Source organism: Mizuhopecten yessoensis, unplaced genomic scaffold (genome assembly GCF_002113885.1).
Source record: "Mizuhopecten yessoensis strain PY_sf001 unplaced genomic scaffold, ASM211388v2 scaffold9639, whole genome shotgun sequence".
Lineage (NCBI taxonomy): Eukaryota > Metazoa > Mollusca > Bivalvia > Pectinida > Pectinidae > Mizuhopecten > Mizuhopecten yessoensis.
The window spans coordinates 170881-189697 of record NW_018408148.1 but is presented as its reverse complement, the minus strand read 5'-3'; the positions used below and the strand labels follow the sequence as shown (position 1 = coordinate 189697).

At 40.4% G+C, this 18817-nt stretch overlaps 1 protein-coding gene across 1 annotated transcript in view; it reads right to left on the bottom strand.

Moving 5' to 3' along the window:
- Positions 1-18817, bottom strand: part of LOC110458512 (titin-like) — a 483136-nt gene that overhangs the window by 339102 nt on the left and 125217 nt on the right. Inside the window, exons 89-97 of the mRNA XM_021510245.1 lie at positions 17020-17137; positions 16408-16625; positions 15898-16066; positions 15245-15462; positions 14511-14935; positions 13542-14289; positions 12917-13049; positions 12329-12546; positions 1239-2096 (exon numbers count right to left, since the gene is read on the bottom strand). Of these exons, the coding sequence (XP_021365920.1) occupies positions 1239-2096; positions 12329-12546; positions 12917-13049; positions 13542-14289; positions 14511-14935; positions 15245-15462; positions 15898-16066; positions 16408-16625; positions 17020-17137 (3105 nt within the window). The remainder of the gene's footprint in view (positions 1-1238; positions 2097-12328; positions 12547-12916; positions 13050-13541; positions 14290-14510; positions 14936-15244; positions 15463-15897; positions 16067-16407; positions 16626-17019; positions 17138-18817) is intronic.

The window sequence follows — 18817 nt, the reverse complement described above, 5'->3', positions numbered from 1 at the left end:
CTAACGGCCTTGACCTTACCTTCTGTTTACCAGTTACCTTATTCTGTGCTAAAATATGTCATCACCTGTCAGAAAAAATGGAGGCATGATCCAATGTCCAAAACAAGACCAAAAAATGTTCAATTTAGAAACCGCATGACACCTTGGGTGGGCTTCAGGGTGCAATTTTAGGATCAAAAATTCAAATTCAAATACCAAACAAGGGAAAGTTTCATATTGTGAAATTCTGGGATCACAAACTTAAGGAATGCTTCATTCATTTTATCTTTAAAGAAGAAGGCAAATTTCTGGATGTTTTTGTGTTCAAATTGAGAACAGGTTTCAGAAAGTCAAAATGGATATTCAAAATGGTGCGCATACTGAAGGAAAAGTTCACAAGTCAAACCATAATACGCATGATTCTGGTGTACAGTTCAAAGGTCAAACAGAATAGGTTCAAAGGTCAGGTAACACAGTAGCACACAAGGTAAGGTTATAGGAGTTCAGGTACAGATGTAAAAAGTGACAAGTCTTATCAAATTTTATGACAAAAATTAGTCAAAAAGATATTTCAGAATACTAATGAGCGTTTTTTGTCAACCGAAGACACTTTCAAATTAACTAATTCAGATTCTTTTTTCTGTAATTAACATATTACAATTACAATAGTCAAAAATACCATTTGTCAAAAAGCAATGTTTTTCATATTTTCCTCCAATTTTGAAACACATGTACTTATAACTCATTTCTTTTTAATTTAATTTGAAGCATAATTCAAATATCAAAAAAATAATCAGTGTGAATCAGAAACTAAATAATTTGTACTCAAATATTTGTGAAAGGATTCAAAAGGATTGGTTTGAGATAGTGCAGGTAACCAAATAGAAAATGTTCTTTTAACACAACCTAAGATATTTCATTGTTATCAAATTTAAATCAGCAGAAACAAATTTTCATTCAAAACTTTCCTAATTGTTTTTTTTTTGAAATACAAAAGAATGCATAACATTGTTAAATCTTGTAACATGAATTTGTCTCCATATTTTTTTCTTCTAAAATTGAATTTATTGGAATTTTTTTCTTTCAACATTAGATGCTTGTTCCTGAAAATTACAATTTAAATGAAATTTCAATTTTAATCATTTCTGTTTTTTACAAATCCATTTTCTGCTAATTTAAACAGATAGATGATGACCAATAGGAATTTAGGAAATGTTGGATAAAATGCTTTTGGGATGAAACAAGCTTGCAGTACTTACGAAGAACGCAGATGTAAGCTGTGGACCTCGCTGTGCCAGCCTTGTTCGTAACCTCAACCCAGTACTCTCCTTCGTCTTCCGGATATGCGTCCTTGATGATGAAGGAGCTGGTGGTTTCCGTGACAACAATCTCAATGTCCTCGCTCGTTTTCAGTGGTTCGCCATCCAGAAACCAGGTGACCTTTGGAGCAGGCCGTGCTGTGAAGACGACCTCCAAATGAAGAGCATTGTTTTCCATGATGGTGATATCTGTGAGTGATGTTGTGAATCGTGGACTCTGGACTTCCTCGGTTTCAATGGTTTCAACCTTCTTGGCAATCTCGAAGGAAATCTCTTGTACCTGAATTGGGGTCTCAGTTTCTGGTTTTTGTTCTGGAACCATTTCGATTTCCACAGTTTGTGTGGCCTCTTTGACCATTTCAGTTTTTGTGACAACAGTTTCGCTGGTTGCTTTGGAAACCTGGAACTCAATCTCGACTGGCACAGTTTCCTGTGTGACAGGAATCTTGATCTCGGTGACTTCGGATTTATCCACAGTTTTCTCCTGGACAGTTACCTTTGTCTGTTCAAACGTTGTCTTCGTGGGTTTGATCTCAATAACTTCTACCTCAGATGGCATTGTCTCCTCCGGATGAATTGAATCCAGGGGTCCTGTCTCCTCCTCTGACAGTGTTTCTTCAGTTGTTGGTACCTTGCTTTCGCGTCTCGTTTCTACTATAGCCGTGCTGACCTCAGTGGTGACGACAGATGATGTGCTGGTCTCCTCAGTTGCCATAGTAACCTCCACAGTCTCCTCAGGCTTAAGAGATTCTTCAGCCGTCTTGGCTGTGGAAGGCTGCACCGGCTTCTTGGTGATATCTGCAGATAGGGCAAAACATGAGAGATTAAGTATTCTTATAACAACTGGAGGGTACTGTACATTACATTTAATTAAGATCAGATCTCTTACTGTACAGCATTACCTGTAGCAAAGTACAGAAAAATGATAACAATGAAAGATCTGATTTTAATTATATTGCTCAACACTAAGCGAATTAATTTGAAAAGACCAGAAGCAGGACGAACATATCATAATGTACATATCCATAATACCATATCTTACCAGTGATAACTTTAGGTTCGTGACTAAGTCCACATTTTAACAAGTACCGAATAGAAAGGATGTATCATTGGATCAGACCATGTAAAATAATCCGTAAAAATCAGTTAGAAAGTTCAGATGAATTAGAAATTTCCTTTATGTGAGGAATGTTCCTTAAACTCAGGTCTGGATTTGATTGACTGCCTTTGAACACATCACAAGTAAGATATAGAAGTGTGTAATTACAAAGAACAAATCATGACTAAAGCTATTGCGTATCTCTCACCTAGGCCAAAAATATATTGTCTGAAAAATACTTTGCATTAGCATGTACTAAAATATTAGAAAGTTTTTTCCACAACTGTTTTTTTGTTTTATGAAAATTCTGTTTAATTTCAGAAAAATAAGTTCCATAAACTACCTTTTTCAGAGTGAAAATAAATCTGAAACTTTTCATTCCAAAAATATCTGAAAAAACCCAATCATTTCAGAAAAAAATGACACTAACAAAATATATTTTGATTAAAAAAATTACGAAGTTTTGGTCCAAAACTGTTTAGAGGTCCTATTGTACAAGAATATATGCAAGAGTCAATAAATTTGAGTAAACCTTTCCTTTCTAACTGTGATATAAGATGATTTTAAGTCTTTACAAAATGAATGCATGGTTTTGACACTCCTGAAGAAAACTCCATGAAATGATACCAAACTCATCACAAAATATCCCATTCCAGTTGGCTGAACAATTTATGTTTGAATCAACCAGAATAGGACAAAGTTTGGTCAGAGTTGACTCCGGAGATCCCACAACCATGCCAAAATAATTGAAAAATGTTTCGAGATCTTGGTCTTGACATGTCTACAACAAACTCCAAAATAAAACCAAACTCAGAATAAAATGTTCAACAACTCTGATTGGTTTAGCACCGTTTGTGTAGACCAATCAACCATTGCTACGAGTTTGGATGGAGTTGAATCTGAGATCCCAGGACCAGGCAGAAATAGTCGATAATTGTTGAGAGAGAAAAAAAACACTTGGTCGTGACATGTCTGCAGCAAACTCCGAAAATGAAACCAAACTTGGAGAAAAATCATTCACTAATCTGATTGGTTTATCACTAACTGTGTAGACCAATCAGACATAGCCTGAAGTTTGGACGGAGTTGACTTCTGATATCCCAGGACCAGGCCATTATAGTAGAAAGACATTGACCTGTTACATGGAGGTAGGCCGAGGTGGTTGCCTTGCCGATAGGGTTGGTGACTTCAACAATATATTGACCCTCATCCTCTGGGAAGACCTCTTGCAGCACAAGGATGCTTTGGTGTTCTTGTGTTGTTATCTTGATGTCTTCTGATGGTAGTAGCTCCTCATTCTCCAAGAACCATGCAACCTCTGGAGTAGGGGTGCCAGTGAAGCTAACCTCGAACCTCACTGAAGTTCCCTCCGTGACCTTCATGTCTGAGAGAGGTGATACAAACATTGGTACTTCTTCTTGAGGTTTTGTGACCTCTGACACCTCAGAAATCTCAACAACCTCCTCTGTAGTGTCTGCAACACTCTCAACTGAAACCATTTCTGTTGTTGTGACAGATTCAGTTGTAACATCAAGTGGTTTGGCTTCCTCTGATTGTGGCTCTTGTGTGAAAGGAACTGCATCCTCTGATGCAGGCGCCTCTTCTTGTGTGGTCTCTGCAATGCTCTCCACTGGGGATGTAGCTTTGGGCTGGATAGCCTCTACTGTGACTTCTAGAGGTTTGGCTTCCTCTGATTGGGGCTCTTGTGTGAAAGGAACCACATCCTCTGATGTAGGCGCATCTTCTTGTGTGGTCTCTGCAATGCTCTCCCCTGGGGATGTAGCTTTGGGCTGGATAGCCTCCACCGTGACATCTAGAGGTTTGGCTTCCCCAGATTGGGGCACTTGTGTGAAAGGAACTGCCTCCTCTGATGCAGGCGCCTCTTCTTGTGTGGTCTGTGCAATGCTCTCCACTGGGGATGTAGCTTTGGGCTGGACAGCCTCTACTGTGACCTCTAGAGGTTAGGCTTCCTCTGATTGGGGCTCTTGTGTGAAAGGAACCACATCCTCTGATGCAGGCGCCTCTTCTTGTGTGGTCTGTGCAATGCTCTCCACTGGGGATGTAGCTTTGGGCTGGATAGCCTCCACCGTGACATCTAGAGGTTTGGCTTCCTCAGATTGGGGCACTTGTGTGAAAGGAACTGCATCCTCTGATGCAGGCGCCTCTTCTTGTGTGGTCTCTGCAATGCTCTCCACTGGGGATGTAGTTCTGGGCTGTACGGCCTCTACCGTGACCTCTAAAGGTTTGGCCTCCTCAGATTGTGGTTCTTTTGTGAAAGGAACCACATCCTCTGATGCAGACGCAATTTCCTGTGTAGTTTCTGTGATGCTCTCGACTGGAGAGATATCTTTGGACTTGACAACCTCAACTGTGACATCTAGATGTTTGGCTTGCTCAGATTGTGGTTCTTCTGTGATGGGAACCACTTCCTCGGATGCAGGTGCCACTTCTTGTGTGGTCTCCGTAACGCTCTCCTCTGGTGCCAAAGCTGTTAGCTGGACAGCCTCTGCAGTGACATCTAGGGGCTTAGCTTCCTCAGGTTGTGGTTCCTGTGTGATAAGAACCACTTCCTCGGATGTGGGTACCACTTCCTGTGTGGTCTCTGCAACACTCTCTACGGGTGCCATAGCGGTAGGCTGGACAGCCTCTGCTGTGACATCTAGAGGCTTAGCTTCCTCCGGTTGTGGTTCCTGTGTGATTGGCGCCACTTCCTCCGTCTCTTCTACCTCTGTGGTCTCCACTGTACCTGCCTGAATTTCCACTTCCTGTGGCTGAGCTGGTTCCTCCTTTGCTTCCAGAATCTCAATCTCCATTTGCTCTTTGACTTTCTGGATCTGCTCCTCAAACTCCTTAGCAACAGTTGATATTTCAGAGTCTGAGTCAATGTGAGGCTTGGGGGAGGCGGCCTCAACGGACGACAGGAACGAGTCTGACGCTTCCTCAGTGTCAGGTACATACTCATAGGCTGTAATGGAGGAGAGCTTGGGAATCAGAGGATTGAATCAAACATGTTCAACAAAGCAAAGGTTAGTCAGGTTGGTCTGTGACATCACAATCATTTGTATTAGTAAACAAATCAAAACACATTTTCTTGAGAGAGACAAAATTCTGCAAGACTACTCAAAATATTTCATTATCTCAATTTCACAGGTCGACAAATCTTGATTAATCTTCTTTGAGAGAATAATGTATTTGGAAGTAAAAAGTGGTTTATCATTCTGAGTACATGCACTTGAAGATTAACCAATTTGTCAGCATGTAAGTAGATATCAATCAATACTTTAGCCAGAATTGCAGAAGGAATATGTTGTCACCTTAATAATTATTTCAATTTAATATCAAAGAATCATCAATACATTCAATTCAATATACCTGGTAACAAAACAACTTCTTTGGTTTGAAATGTAGTCAAATCATGAATGTTTTTTTCCCAAAATTTTGGAAGATGTTAAAGATGAACAAATGATTTTCTTTTTCTTTTTGAAAACTACATATGTACAGGTGAAGGAATGCTATTCGGGAAAATATGGAAAGTTTTACTCAAGGAATGCTGAAGAATAAAACCGAGAGAGCAAATATGGGAACTTTTTCAACACTTCAAATTCACACCCCAGTCAAATACCACACAAACGGGAAATTCAATCATAAAATACAGCCAAATTTTGACTCAGTAGTAACTTTTTCTGATTCAATCCTTTATGTGTTGACCAATACGAAATACCTGCTAAAAGGATTGTGTCGATATACACCAATACTATTTGTATGTCAATATCAGGTATACTAGATTTGCAGAAACTACTCACATTCGACCTCGAGATAGCCACGTGTAATGGCCTTTCCATATTTGTTGATGGCAACACAGGTGTACTCCCCTGCGTCCTGGGGAAATACCTCAACGATAAGCAGAGTGCATGCTCCACTCTCCATGTCATATGTCAGTTTGAAGTCTTGGTTCTCCGTGATCAGTTTGTCATCATGGAACCAGGAGATCTCTGGCATTGGATGACCTTCGACTTCACAACGAAATTTGGCCTCTTCCCCGTCCATGACCTTGAGAGAAGTCAAACCCCATGTGAAATTTGGTGCAAGGTCACCTTCTGGGATCTCAATATCGGAAAACACTTCTTTAGTAGTGGTTGCCTCTGGAACCGTGATTTTTTCTTCAGTTGTTTTAGTGGTTTCTTCAGTAACTATGATCTTGGTTACCTCTTCGACATGTTCAGGCATCTGTAGAGTAAGTTCTATTTCTTTTTGAGGTTGCTCTGTCAGCTGAACAGTGACTTCCTCAGTGGTGGCGTCTCCAAGGTCAGAAACTTGAAAGGTGACTTCCTGCGTGGTGTTAGTCATGGTTTCAGTCTCCTGGGCTTCCAGTACCAAGGGCATTTCCTGGTCATCACCGATCTGGAGTGTGACCTCCACTTCCTCACCCGGTGTTTCCTCCACCTGTATTGGCGTTTCTTCAGGTGTAGATTCCTCTATCTCTGCCACTTGGAAGGTAAAACTCTGTGGTTCCTCCAATACCTCTTCAGTTGTTGTAACTTCCTCAATGACGCTTGTTTCAGTCTCGCCACCAAGTTGAATTGTCATCTCGTATTCCTCTTCGGGTATGTCCTCAATCTGAAGATTAATTTCTTCGGTAGTTGTGTGATCAACTGTGGATATTTCTTGGGTGGTTATCTCATCTGTCCTTGAAGTCCTTCTCTGTGTGACGTCCTCCAGGACAACTGGAGTGCTATCCTCTGTTAGGTCAATACTGAACTGAACCTCCTCACCGGGTGTCTCTTCAGTGTCCATGACAACCTCCTTGTCCTCTTCCTGTTGTAGCACAGGTAGTTGGAATACCTCAACTGTTTCCATGGAAACTTGTTCAACAGGGACTGGAGCATCAGATACTGGTACTTCCATCTCTTGATCAGCTAGAGGCATCAAGACGACTTCTTCAGATGGTTGATCTTCAACTTCTAGCATCACTTCCTCAGTCGACGACTCTGTCACTGCTGGAAGTTGGAACACAAATTCTTCCTCTATATTTTCAGATTTTTCCGTAGACCTTGTTTCCTCGATTTCAGTAATGTTGGAGTCTGAAATGTGGAGTGTGAGTTCTACAGCCTCCTCTGGCTGGTCCTCAACTTGCAGAATTACCTCCTCTTTGTGAGTATCTTCAAGCTCTGGAAGCTGAATAACCTCCGTAATTTCTTCCTTAACTTTTTCTACGTCACGTAACACTTCCTCCACTTCCGGGGCAGACTGTTCTGTCTGATCCACTTGCAGAGTGAGTTGCACTTCCTGTGTGGGTTCTTTTTGTACCTGAATGACCATCTCTTCTTGATAGCTGTCTTCGACTTGGGGAACTTCAAAGGTCACTTCTTTTACAGATCTGGTTTCTTCAGTTTCAGTGACGGTTGTCACCTCAGGCAGTTGTTCAGCTATATCAATATCAATCTGAATCACTTCTTCTGGCTCCTCTGGTTCACGGATAATTTCAATGGTTTCCCGCTGAGAAATTTCCAGAAAGTCTTCTGGAGCCACAGTTTCAGATTCTGGTTCCTTTACATGTTCGATGACTGCACGTTGTGTAACCTCTACTGGTTGCAGGGGAGCTGGTGTTTCTGCCTCTAGTTCTGTGACCTGGATTGTCTCACGCTCTGTTGTTATCACAGGCTGGGCAGGGGCTTCGATCTCTACCTCAAACACCTGTTCCTCTGGCACAGATTCCTCAAGTACTTCAACTTGTTTTGGAGTTGTTTCTTCAGTTGAGCTGAGAGAAAATGTGACTTCTTCTAAAGGTTTACCCTTCAGGTCAAAGGTTATTTCCTCTATGTGAGTTTCCTCTGTTCTGGTCACTTCCTCAACCACAACCTCTTGAGGTTGTTCACTTAGCTGGAAAGTTATTTCCTCTTGGTGAGTTTCCTGCGTGACTTCTTTAACAGGGACATCCTCAACCGGCTCATCATTTTGCATACCAATAGAAAAGGTCACTTCCTCTTTAGGTCGACCTTTAAGGTCAAAGGTGAATTCCTGTAAATGAGTTTCCTGAGAGTCGATGATGTCAGTTTTCTGAACCTCAGTTTCTGTGACAAAAGTTTGAATCTCTTGTTTAGTTTCCTCACTTACAGGTATTGATATTTCTACTGTTTTCACAGGCGTGTCCTCAACAGGTACTTCCTCAATGGGAGTTTCCTCAACAGGTGCTTCCTCAACGGGAGTTTCCTCAACAGGTGCTTCCTCAACGGGAGTTTCCTCAACTGGTGCTTCCTCAACGGGAGTTTCCTCAACAGGAAATTCAACAAGAACTTCCTGCTTTGGTTTCTCTTCCTTTGGAATCTCCTCCTCAAGGACTGGCTCAGGTTTCTTTTCAACCTCAAAAGTTGGTCTGACTTCTTCAATCTGTTCCTCTGTAGGACGCGCAAGGTCTTTTGGTTCAGTGCCGTCAACAACATCAAATTCCACCTCACTCCTGCTCTTTAAGGGGATGTGGATCTCGTGTGGTTTTTGGATCATGAATTTCTCCTGAATCTCGACCTCGTACTTCTGTACTGATGTCCGTCTTTCCTGTTGGGTCTGGGTGGTGAACTTTTTCTCTGTCGTTGTGACTGTCTGTTGTTCAGGTAGTTTTATCTCAAACTGAACCTCCTGTGGTTGAGTGTCGTGAACAATCTCGATTGTTTCTGAATGTCTCTCCTCTGATTCAGACACTTCTGGTTCTTGGGGGATGGTGTGGATCTCTTTTGTGACCATACGTGTCGTCTCAGACACAACATCCTCCTTCGGAAGTTTTTGGATCTCGACGAGCTTGAGAGGTTGGGGCTCATCTTGTGATGTCACCACCATTGAGGTTTTGTGGAACTCTCCACCTTCAACAATACTTGGGTAATCCTCCACATCAGTAACTTCATGCGTAGTCTTTGTGGTCGTGTAAGTGGTTGTCTCTGTGGTTACCGACGATGTCGTCTGCGGTTGTTGTTGCTCTGGGAAACCAATCTGAATTTCAAAATGAGTTGTTGGTTCTGTTGGTACCATGGTGCCTTGCTGGGTTACCATGGAAACTGGATGTGTGACTATGGGTTGCTTTACCACAGTTACTGACTGAGGCTGTTGCTGTGTTGGTGCCTTACGATCAAGTTCTATGGATTCCTTGAACCGTGTTTCCTCCGTGATGTCGAAGGGCGTATCTAGTGGTTGCTCCTTCTGTATATTTAGCTGTGTTGTGTGGATATCACGCGTTACCTCTTCGGGTTTAGGGACCTGCTGAACTTCAATGGTCATGCGATGGGATTCATGTTCAGGAATTTCTTCCTCAGGGGCTGCAAGAACAAGACGGGTCTGAGTGAGGATGGGGAGGCAGCAAGCAAGGACCACTCTCAGAATGGGACAAAATCACACTATACATAATCAAATACTCATCTTCATTACAATATTTAGAAAAATTACTTGAGATTATGTGTGAATCAATTATTTTTCCATAGTGTAGTATTTTGAAAAAATATTGCATTTCTTTGCATTTGGTATTTTTCAATGTAAAACTTCCTTAACAATGAGTGCAATCAAGGCTAGTAGCCGCAGTTATTAACTTTCTCCATGGTTTGATATTAACTTTCTCCATGGTTTGATAGTTTTATTTAACTTAATCATCATTTTCAATTTCGTGGAAACATCATGCATGTATCAAAACTTCTATTGAAGATAACAGATTCTATAAAACAGTTTAATAGTGAATTGGTCAGTAATTCATAGAAAATGGTTTTTTTTTTTCTTTTCTTTTTTCAAATATTAGGTCTGTGAACTGTAATTATATATATTCATAATACTAAAATGCCTTATAAGAAAATTGAATTATTTTTTCCACATTTTGATATCACTTCAGGAAAATTACATACCAGGGAGGCAAAAAAGGACAAAAATTGGAATTTTCAAGTTTTGCAAATTATCGATATATTCTAACCATGCACATGAAAAGCCACTACGGTTCTACAGCATTGAGACGTACCAACGACTGTGAGGCGACAGGTTGTTATCGTTTCTCCGTAACGGTTGCGGGCCGAGCATGTGTACTCGCCCTCGTCCTCCGGGAAAACCTCTACAATAACTAGAGAACTCTCCCCTGTATTGAAATTGACGGTGATCTGGAAGTCAGTTGATGGTTTAAGTTCGTGGCCGTTCTGGAACCATTTGACCTTTGGCTGTGGGGTTCCACGAAAGTGGACAAGGAACTCAACACGTTCCCCGTCCCGAACAACCTTGGGATGTAAAAGTTCAGTGAAAATCGGTGGAACCTTCATTTCCTCCGGCAGTTCATCCTCGCTGGCACTGGGACCTGTTTCGTCCTCAGACACTGGGTACTTGACAGTCTCGGGGCGGGACTGCTTGGGGCGTTCCTCTCGGGGTAGAGCAAACTCAACCTTTTTCTTAGCTGGAATAAAGTTGAGGAAAAGATTTGGGATAAGACAGGGATAAGATTTTAGGTAGACAAGGACAGACAGGAATGGACAAATGGACAGACAAGGACGGAACAGGAATGGAGATCAGCAACTTCAAAAATTGGACAGATTAGGACAAGGAGACAAACACAGCACACAGATTTAGCACATGTAGTTCACCTGTGTGGAATTCAGGTAAAGGTCAAATGTTAAAAGGCGGTGACCTTAAGGTCACCGGGAATTAGTACACAGCAAAGCAGACAGTAAAACACAACGCCATAGGAAGCATTATTGATTCTTTATTGACAAGAGTTTATTATTCAGCTACGATGAGACGAGAATGATCGTACAAACAGACTGCAGATATTATTTTCAGACATGAAGCATAGAATGTGAGTGCATTCTTAATAACAAGCTCGTACATGTAAGCAATGTGAACGTGATAGACGGTCAATGTAATTCACAGAGGGACATATGTGTATTCACAGACAGACATGTACGTATTAATTAACAGACGGACATATGTGTATTCACAGACAGACATGTATTTATTATTAATTCACAGACGGATATGTATGTATTCACAGACAGACATATGTGTATTCATAGACAGACATGTGTGTATTATTAATTCACAGACAGACATGTATGTATTCACAGACAGACATATGTGTATTATTAATTCACAGATAGACATGTGTGTATTCACAGACAGACATGTGTGTATTATTAGTTCACAGACGGACATGTGTGTATTCACAGACGGACATTTATGTATTCACAGATGGACATATGTGTATTCACAGACAGACAAATGTGTATTCACAGACAGACATGTATGTATTATTAATTCACAGACGGAAATATGTGTATTCACAGACGGACAAATGTGTATTCACAGACGGAAATATGTGTACACATATATAGTTACACACATACATGTCAATACACCAGACAACAATAGACACATACACAAAACATTCCATGTCGCACTACCTCCAACCCCTATACACAAACGTGGTCAGACCCAAAAATCAGTGAAGGTTGATTCCACTTTGTGAATGGAGGTCGAGTTTGTATACAATTCAAAATATGACAGTAAATCTTTAATCATTAGATTGTTCAGATTGATAATAAACTAGAATCCCTTTCTTAAACACAAAATTATTCATAATTATTTCCTATTTTTTTTTGAAAACTGAAATAGAGTATAAAAATACAAACCAAATATCAATTTTTCATCAAAATTACAAATAAATTAAAAAGATTACTTCAATGGTTTTCTTGTTTGACTGAAGAAGCCACTAAGACTGAGATTATTTCTATTACCCGGTAATTTTTTATGTTACCAGTAAGAGCGATTGAACTTTTTCTTTTTACACAAACACAAAAGAAAAGATACCTTGAAAATAAGACCGACTTTGACTCCCCTCCCGTAACATTTTTAAAGCTGGCAGGACTTGCCAGGATTATATCTAACACACAGAGTGGACAGTGTCCAGTATGAAACTTACGTGTTACATGTAGAGTAGTCTTACAAGTGACCACGCCGCGGTCATTTTCGGCCACACAGATGTAGTCCTGGGAATCGGAGGGTACGACCTTTGTGATGACCAATGTACAGGTTGTACGTTCGTCAATAATCTGGACACGTGGTGTTGGCATCAGACGAATCTCGTTCACGTACCATGTGACCTTTGGTCTTGGTTCACCAACGACCTCAACTTCAAGTCTGAAATACAATTCATTCCAATAAGCACCAAGAAATTTGGCAGGGACTTCATGCTCAAAACAGTCCAAAAACTTTCTCTTGACAAATTTGTCTAAACCCAGTATAAAAATGCAACTGTTTTTAAAAAAGTTATTTTTTCAAAAGTTTTAGTATTATATTGCTCAGTCTTAAGTCTTACTTAACTCAATCTTACTTTGTTAAGTCTTACATAACTAAGTCTTACATCACTAAGTCTTACATCACTAAGTCTTACTTTCCTAAGTATTACATCATTACGTCTTACTTCACTAAATCTTACTTTCCTAAGTCTAACATCATTAAGTCTTACTTCACTAAACACTCAGTCTTACGTCAACCTTTTTTTACATACCGTGCAGTTTGATCTTCCTCTATATTCAGGACTGGATTAAGGGGACGCACAAACTCCGGTGATTTTTCAATCTTTGTCACATATTTCTCCTCAATGACTGTAACATCTTCAGGCTCTTCTTCTTCTGGCAAGGCTGAAGTAGAATGACATTTGATCAGCTCCATTATCCATTATCTACTGAACTAAATCAATCTTTAACAGGGTAATTTTCACTACAGTGTAGTTTTTGAGAATTCAGCACCGCAGCAAAATGCTTAAGAAGGCTGGCATGAGATATGACACCAGAATCATGAATTCAACCCGGTATATATTTGCATATTTTTACAAGTCTTCGAAAAAATCAAATCTGCTGAAATTAATCACTCAGCTGCCAACAACCTTAGTAACTGTTGACTAAGTTCAGTTATGAAGTTATCAAAGTGTGAAATCTCATATTGAGCAATCACTTCTATACTGTACTATTAATATAAGTTCTGTTTAAATGTTCTGAAAAGATCTACAACAACAGAATCCATTTTTGTGATGACAATCATGATCAAGATTTCCTTCCAAAGAAAATGTGCAGAATGAATGCATAAGAACACAGAAAGAGGTCTGTAAATTGGTGTTAAAATGGCCGACTTACTGTGAACCAGAAGTGTTGCCGTGGTAACAGCCTCTCCGAAGGGGTTGATAGCTCTACATGCGTACTCGCCGGCATCCTCTGGGAATACCTCTGGTATGTACAGTGTACACACTCCTGTGGTCTGGTCAGTTGTGATCTTAAAGTCGGTGCTGGGCGTTATCTCCTGTCGCTCACGGTACCACGTGACTGTCGGGAATGGTGTGCCTTCCACACGACAAGTCATCGTGATCTCCTCCCCGTCGGGGATCATCTGAGGCTGTAAGAGTTCCACAAACTCGGGTGGAATCTCCGTAACTTCCTGTGCCTCCTCCAGCGTGAACTGACTGACAACTTCCTCCTTCTGTGGGGGTTTCTCCTCCCCGACCACTGAGTCCTCCTTATCCACATGTTCCTCCACTGGTTTCACATCTGGTAGCTGGAACTTCCTGGTGATGGTCTGAGGCATTAAAGTAGCCTCACAGACCTCTGTATGTTTTTCCTCCGGCTTGGGAACAGGTTTACGTTCCACAGTGACTTTAACAGTTCTTTCAGGTGACTCGGGGGCTCGCTCCGGTTCCAAGGGAATCTTCTTCTCGCGCTCAATTTTCTGGGGTTTTGCCATTTGTTCCGTAACCTCCTCTTCCACTTCCTCCATAGGTTCTTCAGGCCTTTTCACCTCTGTAACCTCCATTTTGACTGGTTTCTCACGTGGTGGTGATGCCGGTGGTTCCTCTTTCTCAAGAGGTTCCAGTTTGGGTCGGTCAATAAGCTGCAATAAAAAATGAATACAATTAAAATGCTTTTAGAATCAAATTCTAAACACTTACAACACTTTAATGAAGGATTATACCAATCAGCTTAACAGTATCTACCTGTATACTTTACAAGGAACTGGTTGTCTTTTCCTATTAAGTTCTTGGGATGACTTTGAACTGATATTACTGACCTTGACATTGATCTGTGGTAACTAACCTTAACATTGACACTCACCTGTGCTACGACCTCGACTTCCATCGGTGCTGCAGCGTCGACGGAGTCTTCGGGTGTGAGAACCGTGAGGTAGGCGCGAGTGCTCGCCTCCCCCGCAGGGTTGGAGGCCACGCACACATACTCTCCCTCGTCCTCAGGGAACACCTCCACAATGAGGAGATGGATGTCCCCGGTATCCGGGTTGTACGACACCACATACTCCTCGTCATGGTCAATGTTCTTTCCGTTGTGGAAGAAAGAAATCTGGGGAGGGGGTTTCCCCACCACCTTGCATGGAATATTCACTTCTTCTCCGTCGTATGTTTCCATAGAAGGCAGCACCTCGGCGAATCGTGGAGGCATCAACTCCTCAGAGGGGGAAGGCTCCAAGGAGACTGTTTCTTCTGGTCTTTTCGGCACGGCTGGCATTTCTTTTGTCACTGGTTCTGAAGTGTAAAAGATTTTCGATCCTTGGGTCCATAAAACAATGATTTAACAAACATTTTTTTTAAGAAACTTCCAGTTTTGAATAAAAAAAAAAAAAACTTCTTAAGACTTACAGATTAGGTATCCTCAAGCATTCCTTCCCGTCAAAATAAAAACAAACAAAATCTATTGACAAAAAAGTGTATCAACTGAAGAAAAGTTTTTATGTCCAGTAACAATACAGGGCCTGGTAAGGCATATTACTATAGTTACATGGTGATTTGTATTATCAAAAAAAAAAGGAAACGGTTTTCGTTTTCACAACTGACCTTGAACATAGAGTGTCGTGCTGGACATGACCTCGCCGAGCTCGGAGACGGCGCGGCAGGTGTACTCGCCGGTGTCCTCCGGGCCGACTTCTATGATGAGGAGGATGCTGTTTCCTTCCTCCGTCATCATCTCATAGTGGGGTGATGGACGGATCTCCATTCCATTCACAAACCAGGTGACAAGGGGCGGAGGGTAGCTGTCCACTTTACATTGCAGCCTAACAAAACATAATTACACATATTAAATAATGTAAATATATATTTATTTATTTTTTTAAAATCTGTAATTCTGCATGTTGAATATTATGATGATGGATTTTTTTAATTTGAATTACATTTTCCACTTAAGCGATGACATTGTATCATTTCACATTGAAAATGGAAAGAAATCATTCTGTACAGAAGATTTTGTTCAGACATAATATCTCTGTTAGGTATAACAAAGTTTCTGTTACATAACCCTCATTTGTCCAGAAAAATTTGGAGTTATAAACAGGTTTGGCGATAAAACGAGGGAAACAACTACAAATAAAATTCTTCAGACAAGAAAAAATTGGACCTTGATATTTGTTGGCAGTAAGCGAGGTGGCAAATCAGATGAGGTGTATTATATCGAGGTTTTACAGTATAACTATATGATAAAATGTCCCTACCTAGCTATTCCTCGTTCTCTGACGTAGATTTCTGGCTCCAGTGGTTCGATGAGCTCTGGCTTGATCATCTCGGTGACGAAGCGCTCTTCACGAGTGACCATGGTGGTGGTTTCTCTGATAGTCAGTGTCTCAGTGTCCGTAGGGGGCATGGCTACGTACTGGGTTTTACCTGGATTGGATGGACCATAGAGGATCAATACACATCACAAAAGTGTCACAGTCAGTGTACAGGGTACAGGTAAATTTGTAGATTGGGGTTTGAGGAAAACTTTCGCCCAGTCAAATATTTGCCCTTAACTGGTAAAAACCATGTTCGCCCAGTGGTAATTTTGCCCTTAAAATGTAATAACTATGGTATGCTGTTTACTTAAATTGTCCGTTATAATAAATTTGCCCCGATTGCGAAGGGCAAAAAAGGCGAAAATTAAATTGCCGCGAAAATTTCCAAGTATACACTAGCATCTTGTTAAACATTTTAGCTTTTATAACATCCTGTAGTATAGTTCTAACCTCTGACAGTCAATGTTGTCCTACAGGTGACCTCTCCCATCTCATTCTCGACCTTGAGAATGTAGTCACCGGAGTCCTCCTCTTGGACGTTGATGATGATGAGGATGATGGAGTTGTCCTCCTGTACCACCTGTCGGCGTTCGCTTGGCACGATCTGGACACCCTTGGTGTACCACTGACACTTAGGTGGTGGGTACGCATTGATAGACGCGTATAATCTGCAAGTGTGTAAAACATCACATTAGTATATAGCAAGCGCCTACTCATTGACAAGTGCATACAACCTCAGTGTTAAAAAAGATAAAAAAAAATAATGTTGTCGTTTCTAAAGGCAGTGTGAATAAAGAACATTTTGTGAAAGGAGAGGCTGTGTTTGACATGTGGTGTTGTGATTTCTGAAACATGGTGCTATGTCCTGGAGTCCGAGGTGGTGTTTGACATGTGGTGTAGAGTTGTCTGAAACATGGTGCTATGTCCTGGTGTGTGAGCTGGTGTTTGACATGTGGTGTTGTGATGTCTAAAACATGGTGCAATATTCTGGAATTGAGGTGGCGCTGATGAGGTGGTGCTGATGAGGTTGCTATTTGATACCATGTGTCTGTGGTGTCATACCTAGCTGTGCCTCCTGGCTGTACATCCTGTACAGGAGACAGAGCCTTGACAAACTCAGGTGGTGTTGTCTTGATTGTTGTTATGTACTTCTCCTCCAGCAGACGGGCCTCTTCCGTGTCTGTAACGGAAATATGACAAAAGTCAGACTTCACTCAAATTCTACCTGATCTGCAACTATTCAAGATCCAAAAAAACCTAAGTTTGACTCTCGGAAATCCATGAGAAATTGCACAAATGAAATCTGACTTTATTTTCATTAATATTTGAAACTTTCTTTTGCTGAATATGTGTGTTTACTCATGAATATGTAGGGTTCGTGAGTATTTCAACAGGATATTTTTTTAAATTGAACAGTTTCTGTTGAAGGTATATAAAACGGTCTTTGCTTGCCTGACACTTAGGTCTGCTTCATGCAGTGTTGTTGTCCATGCACAATTCGTTCTTCAACTGGTCGTCAGATAACATGCTTTGTTCCAGGGGACATAACTCCAAATTCACACCATGCAAACTTAGAATCAGGGGTAGATAACTCCTGGTCAGAAACTAAGCTTAAGTCAAAGCTAGGTTTGTTAGTTTTATACAAATTGATCAGGCTATATACAATGTATCTCAATCATGGGCACTGAAATAAACATCTGAATAAAACGACCAAAGATTAAGTTGGTATTTTACATGTGATTTTGAAATTGTTAAAGGCATTGATTCAAAATCACATGTGATCACGCATGGCGCAACCCTTTCTTCTTATGCACGCGTCAACACGACAATGTCAGATCACATTTGTTGGAAAAGAGGGATGTTCATGCCGTGAGTAAGTTTACTATACTAATTATATCTTGAACATTATTTTAGTAATGCAGGATGCATTTGTGATTTGTGTTTAAAACAAATTGTTTTAGATATTTATAAGGGTGAAAAATAACCACAAATCACAAATCCATGCATGGAAGTTACCGTAAATCTGTTACACATATAAAACTTCTTTAAATTCCTTTTAATTTCAATTTCAAATCCCAGTAATAATACAACTCTTCCCCAAAATTTCTTCTCATAGAGTATATTATTGTTAATAAAGTAAAGATTTACGGTATTAGCTGAAATGCAAAGAACAACAATCATACACAGATCTTAAGTACACATTCATACAGCTAGGTGAGCTAGAATATGAACTTTAAGATTTCAATATTTTCTATTTAACACACAGCCATGCATGTCTCTAACAAAGTCTAACTAAATACTAAAAAAAATTAAACAGGAGTTTGATGGTCGTCGGATGTGTCCAATCCATGCCAGCCATTCTTTACATGCCTCTGGAACCGTCATCACTGAAAAACACTTGTCAAGAACATAGTCATGCAAACAGCACACTCTAAATGCATTCTGATTAATTTGAAATGTATCAGAGAACTTTCTTGGAATTCCTTAAAACTACATATTGATAGTTTCATTTACAATCAATCAATACACAAAATGTTTATTTTTTCAGCATTTCGTTGAAAGCAAATTTATCTAGTATCGGTACATGAATATTATTTTGATGTTCTTAATGCTATTCATAGTCTTTTGACCAGAAAAAAGAATCTTGCATCTAAATTCTTAAATGACCAACAGGGATAAAAAGACTTTTGACCCCTGGTCAGTGAGGTACAGAAAAAAATCATTCATGCAGTTGAACATCATTGGTTAACCAGTCATGCAGAATGAATGTTAAATCTCAAGAAATGTCAACTCATGCCGGGAGTTTCTTGTTGATGTCATGTCGTCTATTATTGGCTAAGAACTGCAAGTCATTGGAAAT